Source organism: Trachurus trachurus, assembly GCF_905171665.1.
Source record: "Trachurus trachurus genome assembly, chromosome: 13".
Taxonomy (NCBI): Eukaryota; Metazoa; Chordata; class Actinopteri; order Carangiformes; family Carangidae; genus Trachurus; species Trachurus trachurus.
In genome coordinates this window covers 23382858-23400471 of record NC_139892.1, presented here as the reverse complement: position 1 = coordinate 23400471, position 17614 = coordinate 23382858, and the positions used below count along the sequence as shown (strand labels likewise).

General features: G+C 43.2%; 1 protein-coding gene across 1 annotated transcript; it reads right to left on the bottom strand.

Annotated features, from left to right (window-relative positions):
* Positions 1-4951: 4951 nt before the first annotated feature.
* On the bottom strand, positions 4952-16811 carry bbc3 (BCL2 binding component 3). Its single transcript, XM_083984691.1, has 4 exons — positions 16502-16811; positions 14572-14959; positions 9481-9671; positions 4952-7550 (listed from the first exon to the last, which is right to left on the bottom strand). The coding sequence occupies exons 2-4, from the start codon at positions 14945-14947 to the stop codon at positions 7455-7457; spliced, it is 663 nt and encodes a 220-aa protein (XP_083840817.1). The 5' UTR covers positions 14948-14959; positions 16502-16811; the 3' UTR covers positions 4952-7454.
* Positions 16812-17614: the final 803 nt, after the last annotated feature.

Below are 17614 nucleotides of genomic sequence, written 5' to 3'. Positions count from 1 at the left end.
CCATTTTCGATAAATATATCGTTTTGTCTCTATGGTTATTTTGTTATTTTAAACGAGCCGACCAGCGTTTCCTTACTTTCGGTTTCGCGGACGCTCATGAGAATAACGCCGCCGTATTGCCGTTTATGGTCAGAACTACGACGGTAACTGAACCTCTTTAAACCTCTGACTTTAATTCTTGACGAATGACAACATGAGTCCGTCTTGTCGAAGAATTCTACGGTTTGCGCGGAGGCTCATAAATGTAGTGTGAAAACGCTTCGCTTTTCCAAAACTCCTCGTTGTCCCTTTGAATAAGATTTTCTTCCACTGAGTAAGAACTAATTCACCTCCTTATAGAGCTCAGTGTCATGTACACCACTACTGTAAATGTTGTGTAAATAGCAGGATCCAAACTGAAGAGCTTTATTTCATTTTGTACTGCATGTTCAAAGTCTTAAAGGGATAGTTCACCCAAAATTCAAATTTCACTCATTATCTACTCACCCTCATGTCGACTAAGGGCTGGGAGAATTTTCAGAGTCCTCCGTGCCTTCTCTGAGTTACAGCGGGGCTCCGCGCAGCAGCATTTGTCCATATAATGGTTGTGAATGGTGCTCACTTTTCTTCGTCCAAATTTGAATTTTGGGTGAACTATCCCTTTAAGAGATGGCAGACGTGTCATGGTGGATTACAAAGAGATCCTTTACAAAAATAACATAAGAAAAAATTGTATATTTTTATCTACTGTTACAGTTTTTATCTACTGTAATAAAAAAAAAAAGGTTTCTTGAGAAGTTTGTGGGTTGAAGTGAATAAATCAAACTTGTGCTGTGGAGAATCTCAGATCCAAAACAACAGATCAGTGTGGTTGATATAAAGGGGGAAGACGGTAGATAAGTCACATGATGTCTTGCAGAGTGTATGACTGTATTTGGTAATAACCTCTCTCCACCCGGCATGTGACTCATCTAACCAAAAATGGCCGTGTGTTATCTCAGTGAGTGCTGCAGGATGACAAAGGAGGGTGGGGGGCAGGTATTCAAATAAGAATTAAGGCAAACAACAAATGTATTTTCTCCCATGACCTCACAAATAAGGAAATGACAGCACAATGGGGAAAACCAGCATCATGGTCTCATGTGTGACCCCTGGGAGTGGCATGTGTGGTTGAACCTGTTGAACCTGCCAGACGTGTGGCCCTGAAGTGCAGAATGACTTGCATTTTGATGCTGTTTATCCACTGTAAGTCCACTATCCTCTCTGCTGCATAACATAACAACTGGATGACGAGGAGCAGTGAAGCTGCTGATCCTCTGAAAACAAACACAGGAGCTTGAGGTCAGTCCTGAGACACTGTAGAGAAGCCAGGGTTGAACTCATGTGGTCGTTCTTCTGTGTACCTGTCAGGAGTCTGACAGTGGCAGGGAAGGAACCACAATAACCTAAGTGTGATGGAATGATGGACCCCTCCTCTATGAACAAGAGAAAACTACACTGATCTTCCTGTCAGACTTGTGTCAAAAACACATCACGGTTTTACTGTAAGGTTGGACAGATTTCTTTGGCTGCTGGCAGTTGAAATGAATAATAATCATGGTCCAATAAGACAACTCCAGTCTGTCTGTCATTCAACTGCGGGATATTTTTTGACCCATCAGACATTGTGTGTCCTCAAGGCAGTCCACTATGTACAGACTACATACTGGAGATGGCACCAGTCATTTGGTATCAGGGGTTGATCCAGCTGTTTGACATCTGCACAGCAGAGGAGAGAAATGTTGTAAACCATAGTCAAACAGAGAGCACATACAGTAGATCACAGGATACAATGTCTCAAAACAGGTGAAGAATTGACTGTGCAGCACAATTTTTAATTGAATGAAAAAGTAACAGTTTCAGATCAGCTGATCCAGATATAGACCTGATTTCCCAAATTTTTTAAAACATAATATTTAGTATTGTTGTGGGTAATGAAAAAAACTTACATATCTATCTATATCTATATAAAAACTATTTGTCACGTATCCAGTGGGAGGCCAACATGGAGTCTATGAAATGAAACTATGAAGTAAGTTGTTTGTAATATACCATGAATCAGTCTATATTATGTAGTACACCAAAGAAACAAGCTGGTCCACACCTATAACTACATACGAAGAAAGAACTTACTTCATGGTGTGTTGTTGTGTTTGCAGCTAACTGAGGACTGCAGAGCAACAGTACAAGCAGGAGGTCTGAGTGAAAGTGCCACTGCTCTTTTCCTGGGATTAGGAAAAGAGATTAATTATGGAACGTCCCTTTAAGCTTATTCTGCCCCTTTAATTAAACCTAAACTCTTATCTGCTAACACACACACACACACACACACACACACACACACACACACACACACACACACACACACACACATCCACTCCACTCTAGAGGCGCTCAACACTACATGCTGACTCCACTACACTTTATCTGCCTCCCGTTTTCCTTTTCTGCTCTAATTTTTTTTCTCTGTCTTTCTTGTTCTCTTGTACACACACACACACACACACACACACACACACACACACACACACACACACACACACACACACACACACACACACACACACACACACACACACACACACACAGTGCCCCTGTTGTGTGGTCACTCTGCCTTAGTATCCACATAGCAGCAAACACCAAGTGCCTGCTGTGGCAGCCAATCCAATCCCCAATTGTGTTCTCAGGTCTTGATGATGATTGGCTCATTTTGCAGAGGAGTTTAACTGAGGATATCTAGTGTGTGTGTGTGTGTGTGTGTGTGTGTGTGTGTGTGTGTGTGTGTGTGTGTGTGTGTGTGTGTGTGTGTGTGTGCGTGCGTGTGTGTTAAAAGCAAACATTGTTTTTATTCAAGTTGCACGGTGCCAGGTGATCGGTGCAGGGGCTTTAAGACAGATCTCATGTACTCAGCGCTCAGACAGCTTCTCTCTGTGTAAACCAAAGAGAAGTCTGCTGCTCTGCACATAATGCTTATTGAGGGTCTGTATATCTCTCCCACAGTTAGACAATGATGTAGATACAGTGAGAGATGACAGGAAATGAAGGGAAAAACAGAGATGGGTAATGCAATGTACTGTATGTAATATAGTTAAAGGTACACAGCTAGATGTGTTCAGAGGCTTAACCCCTTCATCACAAACTGTGACAGAAACACATCAACTCCTGAGTATCAGGGGCTATTTCAATGACATTAATTGTTATTAATTAGGGCTGGGACTCGATTAAAAAAATTAATCGAATTAATTAGAGGCTTTGTAATTAATTAATCGCAATTAATCGCATTTTAATCGCATATAAATATTTGACCTGAGAACAGTGAGAAGCATTTTTTTTTCACATGGATTTTAGTATACCATTGAATGACTGAATACATAAGCTTAAGCATTCAAGGTGGTACTTAACCAAGACCAACAGACTAGGGATGCAAATTATCGATTAATTCATTAATCGATATTTGATACATACAGATTAAATGGTCTTTCCTTCCAATACACTATGATGATTACTGTAGTATTTAACTAGGCTACTTAAATCACAGTAGCATAAACTGATTTGTTGAACTCAGCCTGATGTAAACATTAATAAAACTCAGTAACCAATCACACAGGCAGCTCCATGTTGTCCCTGTGTGATGTTCAGGGACAGGTCAGGACAGTCTGAAGACAGAGCTCTGAGGGTGAAGTCCTATCATAATGAGATGAGATGCACCTGTGACAGTGACAGGTCATAGATATAGCGCTGCAGCTGAGCAATTAGCGCTATATAGCTCATTTAGCGTGCGCCCGTGTCTGTGTATCTATGTGCAGGCAGAGATCAGAGATGGTGTTTTAAATAACCATGCTAGCGTTTCACCAGCTCTCATCTCTGCCAGTCAGCCTCTCAAACTGCCGCCTCTCTCGCGTGCGGGCGCACCGCACGTAGACACACGTGAGAAAAAAAAAAAAAAGAAATTTGAAAAAAAAAAAAAATGTTTTTGATAAGTGCGATTAAAATGCGTTAATTTTTTTAACGCGTTAATTTTTGTGTAATTAATTAATCGTAATTAATGCGTTAAAGTCCCGGCCCTATTATTAATGAAACATTTCACATGTGATTTGTAATTCCTAAAAACACTTTGTTTTTATATACATATAAAACAAAACAGGGACTCGGGTCCTCGACACAGTCTTGCTGTATTACACTCATGGGAACAACATTATGTGAGACAAATTTGCCCATAATGCAGTATAACCCTAACACCCTGAAGTGTATCCACTATGCAGAGTGAGGGCTATTCAAGGCTTGTTTAAATGTACCAAAACATGTTTGGTATTTTTTTGATGCTTTTGCTGAACCAGATTGTCATGTTGACCATCAGTGTAAACTCCTGTGGTGCATCTGTGTGTGAGTGTGTGAGCAGCGAGGGTCTTGACCTCCTGTCTGCTAATCCCCGGCCCTCTCCAGATGTGAATGCAGCGCTGTCTGTCTTTCCACTGTCACGCGTGGCCAGGGCAGCTGTTGCCCTGCCCCCAGATTTACCAACATCTGTAAACATCTGCTGGACCACATTACAATAAACTGCTGCTTGTCCTTATCTGTCCCAGCATTGCACAGTGAGATCAAAATCAGGGTTTGAGATCTTCACTGCAGAGAGCTGAAGACACCTGGCTGCACACAGGCTCACTAACTAATTCACTGTTATGTCAAATTTCTGAGCAATACTTCACACTGAGAAATCAACTGTTATATTAGATGCCAAAGATGAAAAAGGATGTGATGTTTAGATTATAAACAATAATCCTGAAGGTCCAAGATATTGTATGAAGCAGGATTATATGACAGTACTAACAAAAAGAGGAATTTTCTCATCATTTCACATCTACTCCATCTAATGTAAGACATGAAACACCAAACACGTGAATATTATTGTCCTTATCTTTATTATATATAAAAAAAGAAAAGAGTACAAAATTCATGTAGAAAGTTTACAATAGAAAAAAGTTGAAAAACAGCAAATACACACTGCATGTGACTGACGCTGAGTGCTGCTGGTAGGAGGGAGGCGGGCCCCCGAACCAGGAAGTGCACGCTCATGAGAGAAGCAACCAGGAGAAGAGCAACTGCAAAGTGCTCAGAGCGCCGGCTGGGCTGGCCGTCACCTGCAGGGTGAATGTTTCAGTATTTGCAGGATAAGACGACGTGTGGAGTATCTAACGGCTTATTTCATCAAACGTTACTATGATGATGACAGCAAATATGGCTAAAAACACAGCTAGCAAACTGGTCTACAAGTACAAACACACATACAGTAAACAAGCGTCTACTGTGCTAGCATGGTTTTGTCCTCTGTATGTCCCTTAGCCACATATTAGCTGATCATCTGCAGGCTGTGGTATTGTCATGAGTTTATACATGAAGGCTTTCAAAATGGCCCTGTGTTAAAAACATTGCAGCTAAGGCCAAGTGAGAGTGGTCTGCTGAATATGGCGAAAACAAAACCTGACAAAACACGTGCACCAAAGCCTCCAGTCAGTTCCCCCTAAGGTTTTTGAGGCGTTCTAAGTGTAACAGGTCAAATACGCCGTCATTTGGGCACTTTAATCCAAGGTACAGTAAATAAATGTAAACTCTGAGCATGTGTAGCACCTGTAGCACTAGCGATGTCCAAAATGTACATTAGAAATACCCGGTTGATTCTTATGAAATGGGCTTTAAGTTCAGTCATGTAAAAAAGCTGCTGAACAAAACCTTTCAGTGTTGTCAGCGAGGCCTGATTTCTTCTGTGCTCTTAAGGGAGACTTCTGGTTCTTTTCCATCTCGTCTGGTACACGTTGAAAGACAATACATCACTATCAGTTCATGTCAGTCCGTGGCGCTGCTTATACACAAACTGTTACAGCATGTACCGCTTAAATGATTGAGCTATTTTTTTTTTTTTAAACTTAGTAACATTTGAAATTTAAATGAAAGTGATGTATTAGCGATCAGTGTGTGTATCACAGCTATCATCTTATTCAATCTCTGTTTTAACAGTTACAACTTAATTACAGCTTAATTCATAGTTTTGATCAGGAATGTCAGAAAACAATAAATAATACAATAACATAAAAAATGAAAACAGACAAACAAAAAAGCTGGACAGCTACTTTCCAAAATAAATTATGCTCTTAATTCGAGCAATTAACATTGTTTTCCCAAGCTACAATGAAAATAATCACAACCGAAGGGGTTATTTTACAAATATCCTCAAATAAGTTTCAACAATCTTAAGATCCAAATCATATATTTTTCTTTAACTCATTGAAAACCATCTCAAATCCACTGGATTTAAATTCAGACTTGCTTTACTGTTGCCAACGGCCGCTCAGGAATACAAAAAGGATCTCCCAACAAACACAGTGAACTCTCACTTTGATAAGTACTTTTCATCAGATCATATTCACTTAGTTTCACCTTTCAAAAGGATATTTACATGCGATCAAGTCACTATAAACACTGTCAACACAGGCGAGTGAAACCCTGCCAGCTCCCAACACTGGCAGTGTGAGTGTAGTGGAGGTATGTACAGTGGCGATTCCCTGCATGTGTGTGTGTGTGTGTGTGTGTGTGTGTGTGTGTGTGTGTGTGTGTGCGTGTTGTGTGTGCGTGTAGCTGATTGTCCTGGTGTAGTTTGGGCCTCAGCAGAGAGCTGAGCAGAAAGGCACATCGTATGATGAAGTGAAGCAGTTTCAGATTGGGAGAGAGGTTCACTCTGGTGGAGTCACACCTGACTTTTCCCCTGCGATGCACCCGCAGCTTCCAGTTTCACAGTTTCTTTAGAACAAGGGCATATGATGCAAAATAAAGACAAAAACAGTGATGTGCACACATGTGACGAGGGTCAAATTATGCCTGTAAGTATCAGTTTTAACCAATCGGGGGGTGGAGTTTCCACACAAGTTATTATCATTAGTTATTATCAATAACGATTCATTAAACACCATCAGTTGAGTCCTCTGTGGTATTAAAAGGCCTATAATGAAAGGCTTAGTTGCGATGATATCAGTGTACATACTTTGACCCAGGTAAGACATATGCACACATACACTCACACACATGCCTGCTACATAAACAGCTGAGCCCCGAGACGTTGACAAGAGACAGTAAAAGCAAATCGATTTTACAAAATATACAGGTAGGATAGTGACGGTGAGTCCGTCAGCTGCGAGTCCGTACCAGCAGACCGACTGACGGACAAACTGTCACGCAGACAGACTGGCAGGGTCCAGTTTCCACAGGCAGCACCCTGATCCATCCCACAGGTAGACAGCAACAACACCTTCAGCTCATTCTCCCAAATTCTTTGTTCAAGAATACGTTCGATTTCAGGCTGCAACAGTCCTCCAGTCACAGTCACAAAAGCCCTGAATGTAAAAAAAAAAAAAAAAAAAAAGGTGCCACAGGGGTGAGACGGCCAACTACGTGAGCCTGTAGAGAGTGCTGAGAGTCTGGGTGACAAAGTTGAGGACTCCTCGGCAGGCGTCTCTCCAGTCCTGCCAGTAGGGGGCAGCCTGCTGAGAGAGAGAGAAAGAACAGGGACTTCAATATCTGACCTTTACAGACATGACAGACTTCATCACCAAACTTCATCCACGTCGACATATGCAGCAGCAGCAGCGCAGAGAGACAGTCAGTAATCCAGCTCTCAAAGGTACTGAGGTGGACTTGAACTTCCACAGAAATGCTGTAGCTTTGTTTATGAAACAGCAAGGCTTAAGAGTTGAGGTGTCTGAGCTGCTGCAGCTTTTCTGAACACATCAAACATACCAAATGTTAGACAACCACCATCTGAAAGCTAAATAACCACCTTGGTCGAAAGAAACAACCCTCGAAGCTGATTATTCAGTATCTCACAAAGAGAAAAGTCGGCCTTGAAAAAAGTAACATGATGTCATTCTGAGCAAGAGAAGTGAGTAGATGCAGTGGAGAGAAAGAGAGACACACTCAACAAGAGGATAAACAACTGTGTGTCTGTGTTAGAGATGCTACTGTGAACTGCCTGAACCTCACGTGCCTGCGGATAACCCTCCCTCCCTCCTTCCCTATTTCCTCTCTGTACAATCTCCATCCCTCCTTCCCTCATTCCTTTTGTTTCAAACTGTTCATTTAGAAAAAGTGTCTGACTGTGCTCTTGGCCCCGACCAGCTTGTAAACAACACACACGCACAATTTCCCCCATTTCCCCTTGAGAATAAAGTATCTGTCTGGCACACTCACGCACAGACACACACAGAACAGACAGGACAGGAGACAGTTCAGTGAGGGCAGCAACCGCAGAAACCTGCTACACATGTTTGCAAAGGGGTTGTTACACCCTCATAAAGTGTGTGTGTGCAAGTTTTTGTGTGTGTGTGTGCGTGTATGCTCTGTCCATGTCAGAGTGAGAGCCAAGGGTAGGCCTAGGTGACGTCATCTTTGTTTATGTGCATAAGGCAGAACGGCGAGGGAGAGAGAGCAGTGTGTGTGTGTGGTAGAGGGGAGGGGGGGTTGCTGCCAACTCCTCACGCGATCCAGAGCACAGAGGGGAGGGAGGGGAGAGATAAAGACCTGACAATAAAAGAAGAAAGACAGCAGTGGAGAAACATGCTGTCATTTCATCAGTGTTTTAAAACTAAAAGGATCCAGTCACTGAAATAACATGCGTCGTGTAGCTTAATGAACAGAAATGAGATGACTGTACTAACAAAGTTACTTAATCAATCTACCTCATGATAAAGACAGTGCAGCAAGAGCAATGGAGACAGAAAGAGTGTGTAAAAAAGAGAAGGATAGAAAGTGAAATTATAGAGAGAGAGGGCAGGAAGAAAGTCTGTTTAGTGCAGGAAAGAGAGAGAAAGAGGAAGGAGAGTCAGATTATAAGTGGCAGAGAATAAGTGGCTCAGCACAGACATTGATTCACTCTCACACATGCAAGTATTGATCTGTCCTAACTACTGCCTCACCCTCTCTCTCTCTCTCTCTCACACACACACACACACACACACACACACACACACACACACACACACACATCTCTGTGATGTGTTCAAGGACAAAGTAAACACTACACACACACGCTACAAAGTCATTAATGAGCAACTTGTGCACTCACTGCATTGAGATTGTACATTCAGGTTTGCCCTTTCAGCACTTTTTAGTTTTGATCAGCTTGTGCACAACAGTGAACTAATCATCCACGCATTTTTAAGTCTGGTCTATGGCTCCACAAATGGAGGCCACCGAGCCAACACTAGCCTGCAGCGCAGTTCCTCTGTCACTGTGTGTGTATTTCAAACCAGGATCAGTTAAACTGAATAGATCATGATGGACATGCAGCTAATAAAGGCCCATGATGACCATTTATATGTAGACTCATTTTTCGTTTGCAAGAGAGGAAACATAGACAGCTAATTATCAAAAGCAGGAGGAAAACACATGAATAAAGTCAACCAGAGGTCATCTTACCGCTCTGTTGAGGACTCTGGCGTTATATTCGTCTCCAATGGTCCTCAGCTGGCCGGCCAGCTCCAGCACTGCCTCTCTCCTGGGGGATCTGTGCTGCAGTGAAGCCCGGGATGGGTGCTCGTTAGGGGGCAGCAGGTCAGGCAGAGGCCCCTGCCGGCTGGAGGCCTCTTGGTGCTCCTCTCTGTCTGAGTCTGCAGCAGAAAGATCAAATACATTCAGAACATTAGACACTAAACAAAGAAATACACGCAGTATATTTTGCCTCCCTTAACATTTAATTTTTTACCACTCCATTTCTTCATGCTCTGACTCTGACTATCTCTTGAGAGCAAATGTTCAAGTATGAAGAGACAGAGGCCTTTGGTACACACAGCCTCTGGTTATGCTTAATTGATTCTGAACAGGCAGTGAACATTAAAAGCCTCCTTGCAAACTAATGTAGACATTTCAAGTCAGGGGGGTCTGTGCTAACACACAGACCAGGCTGCCAAGCAACAACAATTTATTTACCAGCATACACCCCAAAACAAAACAAGAACATGATGTAGGGGTAGATAGCCATGATGGTTAAAATATCTGGCTTTCACATGTAAAGTATGCACATGCAAGTTTTTGCTTGCCTTAAGTGGAGGGTTTGACTTTTTTAAATATGCAAAAACTGCATTTATGCATTTAAATTTCAGTCTTGACATTAATACATCGCAACTGTGGCTCGCATTTGTTGTTTAGGTCTCTGTCCTCACTCACACAAACACTAACACAAACACACATCCATCTCTTAAGGAGGTTGATGGGGTGACGGTGACTTATTTTCCTCTTCATGGAACTTGGGAGAGTAATCTCTTAATCTGCTTAATAAGTCTGGTATGGAGAGGTACTGTATGTGTGCACATGGTCTTGTTTGTTGTGTGTGTTTTAACAGACAGATACCTGTACCTTCTGTCTGGTTACTTCAGTGTGACAAACAAGGCTAAACATACTAGATGGTATGATTTTATAAAAGCTAATGTGACTAATCTGGCAATTTCTGAGTGTTGTCTGACTGATTTTGTTTCTTCAATCAATTGTATTCTATTTAATGAATAATGTGGATAATATGAATACTACGAACGCCTATTTAATCTATTAGAATTTAATTTAATATTGTTTAATTCACTCAAGGTGATTATTTATCCTAATAATTATATCACACTTTATTTCCGTGTAATTGTCACTGTGCAGGTTTCAGGTGAGGACCCTGTTCGTCTACACACCTTTGGGTCCCCAGCTTGTTTTTATTATTTTGTCCAATCACAGCTTTTCTGTGAGGCAACCCCTGTTTCCTGCATGGAGATGGTTGCCTAGGGCAACCACAGTTCTAGTTGACACAGAAACAGGCACCCCTGGCAACCACATGCATTTGCTTTGCTAGGAGGATTAAACTGATCCTTTAAGGATGCACCTGACTAGACGGAGAGACAGAAACAGGGAGAGACAGAAAAGAGAGAGCGGCAGGGAAAAAACAAACAAACAGGAAACCCTGGCTTGTTGCCAAGGTAACTCTAAGGCAGCACTCCTGGAGACCTCTCGGTGCGATTGGCTGACAGAGCGGGGGGCCGGGCTGTGATAGGGTGAACCAGGGGAGAGGGGGCGGAGTAGGGGGCTTGAACCTGCCTGTGACAGGCTGACACGCTGACAAGGTAACGGAGAGACCCCCTGACCAGTATGGGAGCCAGGAGAGAGACCACAGGGTGGCTCGTTGTCGGGCAGGAGGGGCAGCATTAAAAATCAAAACAGACTAAATCAGATAGACTAAACACGGGAGGCTGGAAGCTTAACGGTGAGCTGGATAACTCAACAACACAAATAACCAACTGACTGTCGGATGAAACAATTAACTTACAAATTAATCAACAGACTCAAATTAATGACGGAATAATTACAGAAACATGCTGGCTAATAGACAACCATTTAACACATTATCTTTATTGATTTATTCTGTTTTTAACTAACCCACTGAGTGAGCAGCAGACTAACAGATTAATTAATTTAGCGGACAACAAATTGACCGACTGTTGACTGTGTGATTAGTTTGACTGACTGGTAAGATGATCAACTCACTTATCTGACTGTTTAAATAACAAACTTAACAACTTTGTGGCTGGATCAATGGTTTACAAATGAGCTCCCTGAGAAAGCTGCAGTCTGAGTGAATGGCCTCAGCTGCTGCTGCTAGGGATAACTGACTGACCGACTGACCGACTGCTTTGGTCCTCATGGTGGAGAGGTCCTGTGACTCTGGTCCTATCTGTTGGCAGCACTTGGAAGTTGCTTGATGTCCTCTCAGATCATATTCTCCATTAATGTTTATCATCTATCATGGTGTCATCCTGAGTGTCCACGCTGTGAATCTACTGTGTTTCTGTGCACACAGCATCCACTGCATGCCTGTCCGTCCTGGTGGAGGGATCCCTCTTCTGTTGCTCCTCCTTGGTTTAAGCCTGACTATCATTCAGCCCCTTGAGGAATTTTTTTTTTGATAGAGGGCTAAATAAATTACATTTGACTTAACTTGACTTTTTGCTGCCTGGCTGAGCTGCTCGGAGGAGGAGGAGGAGGAGGAAGTGCTGCAGATTTTTTCTTTCATGCAGCCAGTGCATAGAGGACAAGTCTGAACATGCCTCAGATGAACAGCTGACTTACAGCTGAGAGTGGAGGAGGAGGAGGAAAGGGGGGAGGGCTCATCTGTTTACATTACTACAAATCTGTCACAACACAGCGGCTTGATGCCAAATGTAAACTTGCTTTTCCTGTAACCTGCTGGGTTACTGCTGCCTCCTGACTTTCCCTTTTAACAGTTTTGACTAAAAAAGGTTCAGATTTACTCTACCTGTTTCATCCCTCCTCAGTGAAAACTAAACACACTCAAAACCACAAGAGCCAAGTCCAGTCATAAACAGCAGCTCAAAGACATTTTATGGCCCCCTCCAGAGTGTCAGCAGTCAGATAGGCTTCTATTCCCAAAATACTGTAATTACTAAAAACAACAGGAGAGAGTAGCAGCCAAGTTTATAATTCTTTTTCACAGTGAACATTTGATAAACAGGTCCAAGGTCCACGAATATGAAATAGCTCTCTGCTTTTTAATTAATTCCTAATTTGAGCCAAATGAAAGTAGTATTTTTGTCTCATCACTGCCGATGTAACCTCCATCTAATCACCTCATTAAGTCAAGACAGACACAATATACAGTACTTTGTCTGACCAACAAAACCGGATAGATTAGTTTTCCTGTCTGAGCTCTGAGTAGCTTCATGACACACCAGCCTGCTAGTACAAGGCCAATCTACAAAAGGCTCACATGTTTATCCCTGTGACAGCTGGAACACATCCCCACTCACTGTACTGCCCCTCCACCTGTCCCCCATCAACACTGCCCAAACAGTCTCCTGTCGTGGAGATACGGCCATGGCTGCAGCACACACACATAACAAATACTCTCCTCCTAACCTTGATGTTTACTAAAGGGTGGAGGTCTGAAACTGTGCTGTGTGGCTGTCTGAGTCATATCTAACGTTCACACCAGCACCTGCACCCACTGCGGCTGTAATCTAGCATCTGTGCAGCGTGTTCCTGCAGAGGGGAGCCTGACAGCACTGGCCATAAATCTCTGTTGGTGCTCGCTCTCTGGCAGGCTAGATTATTACTGAAGTACTCAGATACAGATCTTACAGAAGCTGGTGTTACATTGCTCCTGTCTCTGTGAAACCAACTCATGATTGGTTGTAATGACAAGAGGCAGCTGCTATTGGGCCACAGCCCATTCAAAATGAGGCCCCCAGCATCCTTCACCTTTTCACACCTAGATGTGAAATCCCCAATTCCTCCATTCCCTCCATTGGCCCAAGACCTTTGATGTTACCAGGCAATATGAAAGGAGGAGTGCCTCTCCTGTCTTCTCAACAGGGGCTGCTCGCTCTCTCTTCTCACCTCTGTGCAGACTCGCTCCCACCAGCCAGCTCCTCAACAGGAGTTGCTGCTCTTTAACTGCACAAAGCAGAGGCCTCCACTGGACTGAACCTGGGTAGCCAACCAGCACGACACAGGTCTGCTAGTTGAGTTAACCAGCAATGGAGCCACAAGGCAGAGTAAGCACCAACCAGCTAACTCTGCAAGGAGAATCAAGGGACTCTCCTCAACCAAACTGGACCCACAGCCAGGACAACTGCAGACAACAACAGCAGGACTTCAACCAGCATTTCTTTTCCTCATGTGAGTTGGAAATGTAACTGTGTGTAGTTAGTTACAATACTTGACCAAACATAAAACGTTTTCAACTGTGCCAAAGTGTTGATTCAATTCAGTATTACTTGAGCTCTGTTGTTCTGTCTCGTTGTACCCAGATAACTTGTGACTTGGTGTTAGACAAAGGATCACAACTTTAATCACCTCCCCCACGTCACACGTGGTTGGACCTAGAGGCCATCGTCGATTTAGCCATTTGGTCACAGTTCCTTTGTCTTCAGCTATCTAGCCATTGTCTTTTCACACACATAGACACACACACTCTCTTTCACACGCACACCTGTACATAGTGTCTGTAGATTTATATTTTGTTATTCCACTTTTATACTGTATGTGTCCACATAAACCCCTTTGAATCTTTGCTGGTCTGTTCAACATTGTATGAAAGTGAATCTTGTCAACCTCTACGCTGCAGAATTTCCAAATCTCTTAACTTCTTCTACTATTATTAAGGTCATTTTAGTTATAGTTATTAAATCAATTATTAATTAAGATTCTGTATTAATAGTTAGTATACCTATATGAGACTAAATTCTATAAATATGCTATCTTTTGCTCAGAGGTGGATTTAATGTAAATTAAATCCTAACACTTTCTGTAGTAATTTTCAATATTTTGATATTAATATTTTAATAATTTTGATAGCCAATAACACTCACGAGTGCACAGTAAATAGTGCTCTCTTACGTGAGGTAGAGCCCAACATTTATGATGCCCAGACATGAAGCACAACATTAATTGGCGGTAAGAATCATAACCCACTCAGAACTGTCTTATGCTAATTATAATTGAATTTCACTATCTTACCTGATTCCGCTCTTGAGAAGGCACTGGGGGTTAGTGCGCCTCCACCCCTCTCTTCCCTCTGGCGACAGAGTGGCGAAGAAGGAGGCGTTGGTGATGGCATTAACGCAGGTAATTGCTGGTGCGTCTGGGTCTCGTCAGGCAGCGGATATGGCAGGTAGAGAGGTTGCAGTGGGTGCAGGTGGTGGTGGTGAGGGTGGAGGTGGAGGGCGCTGGTGCCGGTCCCAGAGCCGGTGGTGACGGTGGTAGTGGTGAGCAGGCTGGGCCAAGTGTGGAAGGGCCGAGGCAGCTCCATGCGGCAGGTGTTGTGGGGAGGAAGAGGGCCGTTTCCTCCTCCCCCAGTTTCCCTCACGTTCTCGATGGTCTCTGCACGGGCCATCTCAGTAGTTGCCTAAACCACACACGGAAACCATTCAAAAACGTTTATACAGTATATCCACACCCATAGACAGAGGGTATTACTGCATCAAAACATGCTTTATACACAAGTCAAGTGTTAGGCTATGTACAGCGTTGAAATGATTAGACAATTGATAGAGAAATTACAGGCAACTATTTTGATTTTAGTCACTGGTTTCAGTCATTTGTTAGAAAAATAGAGCCAAATAGGCTACATGTAGATAGATGATTGGTTACTTTTCTGTTTGAGGTTTTTGATCAAACAAAACAGGAAAACTGAAGATGTCACCTTCAGTAAAATGTATAGGCAATTATTTGATGTTTTATAACCAATAATCGAAAACATTAGGGTACTGGAGATATAGCCTAAACATGAATTTCAACTCAGGTTTAAATAATAAAAAAAACTACGTATTTGTAGACTATTATGAAACGTGGGGAAAAAATAGCATGTTTACTCGACAACAGGTTCAAACATCGAGGAACTCACGTGTAAAGGTAGCCTACATTTCACACACTCACACTCACATGTCTAATTTTAGCTGCACTGTCCCCGACTGTTTGACCTACCAACCCACATCCCGCCAGTGACCGCCAGGGGGCAGCGGCGGACCCACCACCACCACCACCACCACGAGACTTGTGTTTGTAAACAAATCCGTGCCACTCGAGCACGAGGAAGCGTACACGCACACATGTTCGCGCGTTCACACATACACACGAGGAGCAGAAGAGGCGAGTCACGCGAGCTTCTGCAGTTTAGGATGATTTAAAGACGGAGAAGCACCGACGGCCCGGTCGTTCATCAAGCAGAAAAAACGGTACGGACCGTCAAGTGTCACTGACGAAGCGGCGGCGCCAAACACACGTCGACAAACACCAATTTCCACATGAACCAGCAGAAAATCCTGAAGTTTAACCCAATTACATGTTGACAAACTCCGCGGACACACACTACCGTAAAACACGTCCCCGCCTGTCCCGTTACCGAGAGTTTCAGTTCACCAGCTGTGCATCGACGGGAGGTTTTCCCAGTGGTGTAGTCTAATTTGTTGTAGTAGGCTATAGACTGCTTTTTAGGTGGCTACACTGTTCATAGTGTATCACACAGAGTTGAATAGTTTTGTTGTAGTGGGTATACTGAAATATTAATGCATTTTCAGTATTGGTATAGCTGGCATATTATTATGCTTTTCCCAAAACTAGCAAATGTGTGTGTGCATGTCGAGACATGTCACAGAGATAAACAGCCCGCTGACCAGAGGAGGAAAAACCTCTGACAGTGTGGAGGAGCCGTGTGTAACGCTGTGACTGTGTAACATGGAGTCAGTCCAAGTTAACCTGAGGAAATTATTTAAAACAAACTAATACATGTTACAACCGTTTATAACACATGTGAATGTAGCCAAAGTTGAAGGCGCATGCATGCAGCTTCTCCTCCTCACAGCTGGACAGATGATGCAACTGAGCGCTGCCTGCCACAGTGAGCGGCCGCTGCTGCAGCCTCGGGTCCGGCTGAGCAGCACTTACTTACTGGGTCTATGTGACGATCCGTGGTGAGGCCGTGTGCAGGTCCGAGCGCCGGTGACAGCTGAACATCAGAGAGTCAAACGTGCCAAAAACAAGCAGCTGAGGCGACAGGTGAAGGGAGCACGAGGTGTACACGTCCAGTCCGGAGGAAATGTATAGCCGCCCTACGTCACTCCATGTCAAGTGTCCCGGGTTAGATTGTCTCGGTTATATTGGTGTCAGTGTCTGTCTCGGGTCAACCCATCAAAAACAACACAACGACGCGCAGCCGACGACGGGTGGAGGATACGGCAGCGGGATGACGGTGTCTCAGCTGGTCGTGCTCTCAGGTCTGAGCTGAGCCGAGCTCCTCTCTGCTTTTACAGGATCTCTGTCAAGACGCAGGACTGAAGTCAACTTCCGGTGCGAGTTTTCAGAACAAAACCTATAACCTACGGAATGTGTCATTCCTCTGAGAAAAATGTCTTTTCATTTGTCAGGTAGGCTATTGTTAAAATGTTTCCGTTTGAAAGACGAGGCAAGGTTTTATATTTGAATTAAAAGACACAATTAAATAACCACAGAGCTTAATTAAAAAGACACAAAATGTCCATGGACTAATCCCCACCCCTATGCCCGCATCATCTTCCAAAAAGAGACACACACATTAATGCACATGTGGCCTCATGTTATCGGTTTTACATGATGTGTATGCATCTCACATCAAAACAAAAACACTTGCACCTTATACAATGTTCAAAACCAAACATAACATTCAAAATGTTTGGTCAGATTATTGTATAGGCTATGCATATTAAGTTAGGCCTACATCAGCTCATCCTAAACCAATTTATTTACCCCGCACCAATGTGCAGTGTGTTTTTAATACCAGTTTACTAATTCTGTTCTGCTTAGTGATGCACGTCTTTTCGCCGCCAGTAAATACTTTTATTTTGAAGGCTCGATCATCACGGTGTTGTCTGAGCAGCTTGACTTCCTTCACCTGACTACCCCGCCACAACAAGTGCTGACATGCTCCCCGACAGGATGCTGCTGTATCAATTTCCCTCAACGCCCCCTCCCTCCCCTCCTCTATTTTTCTTTCTTTTTCCTTCTCTGTTTGTTTATTGCAATCAGA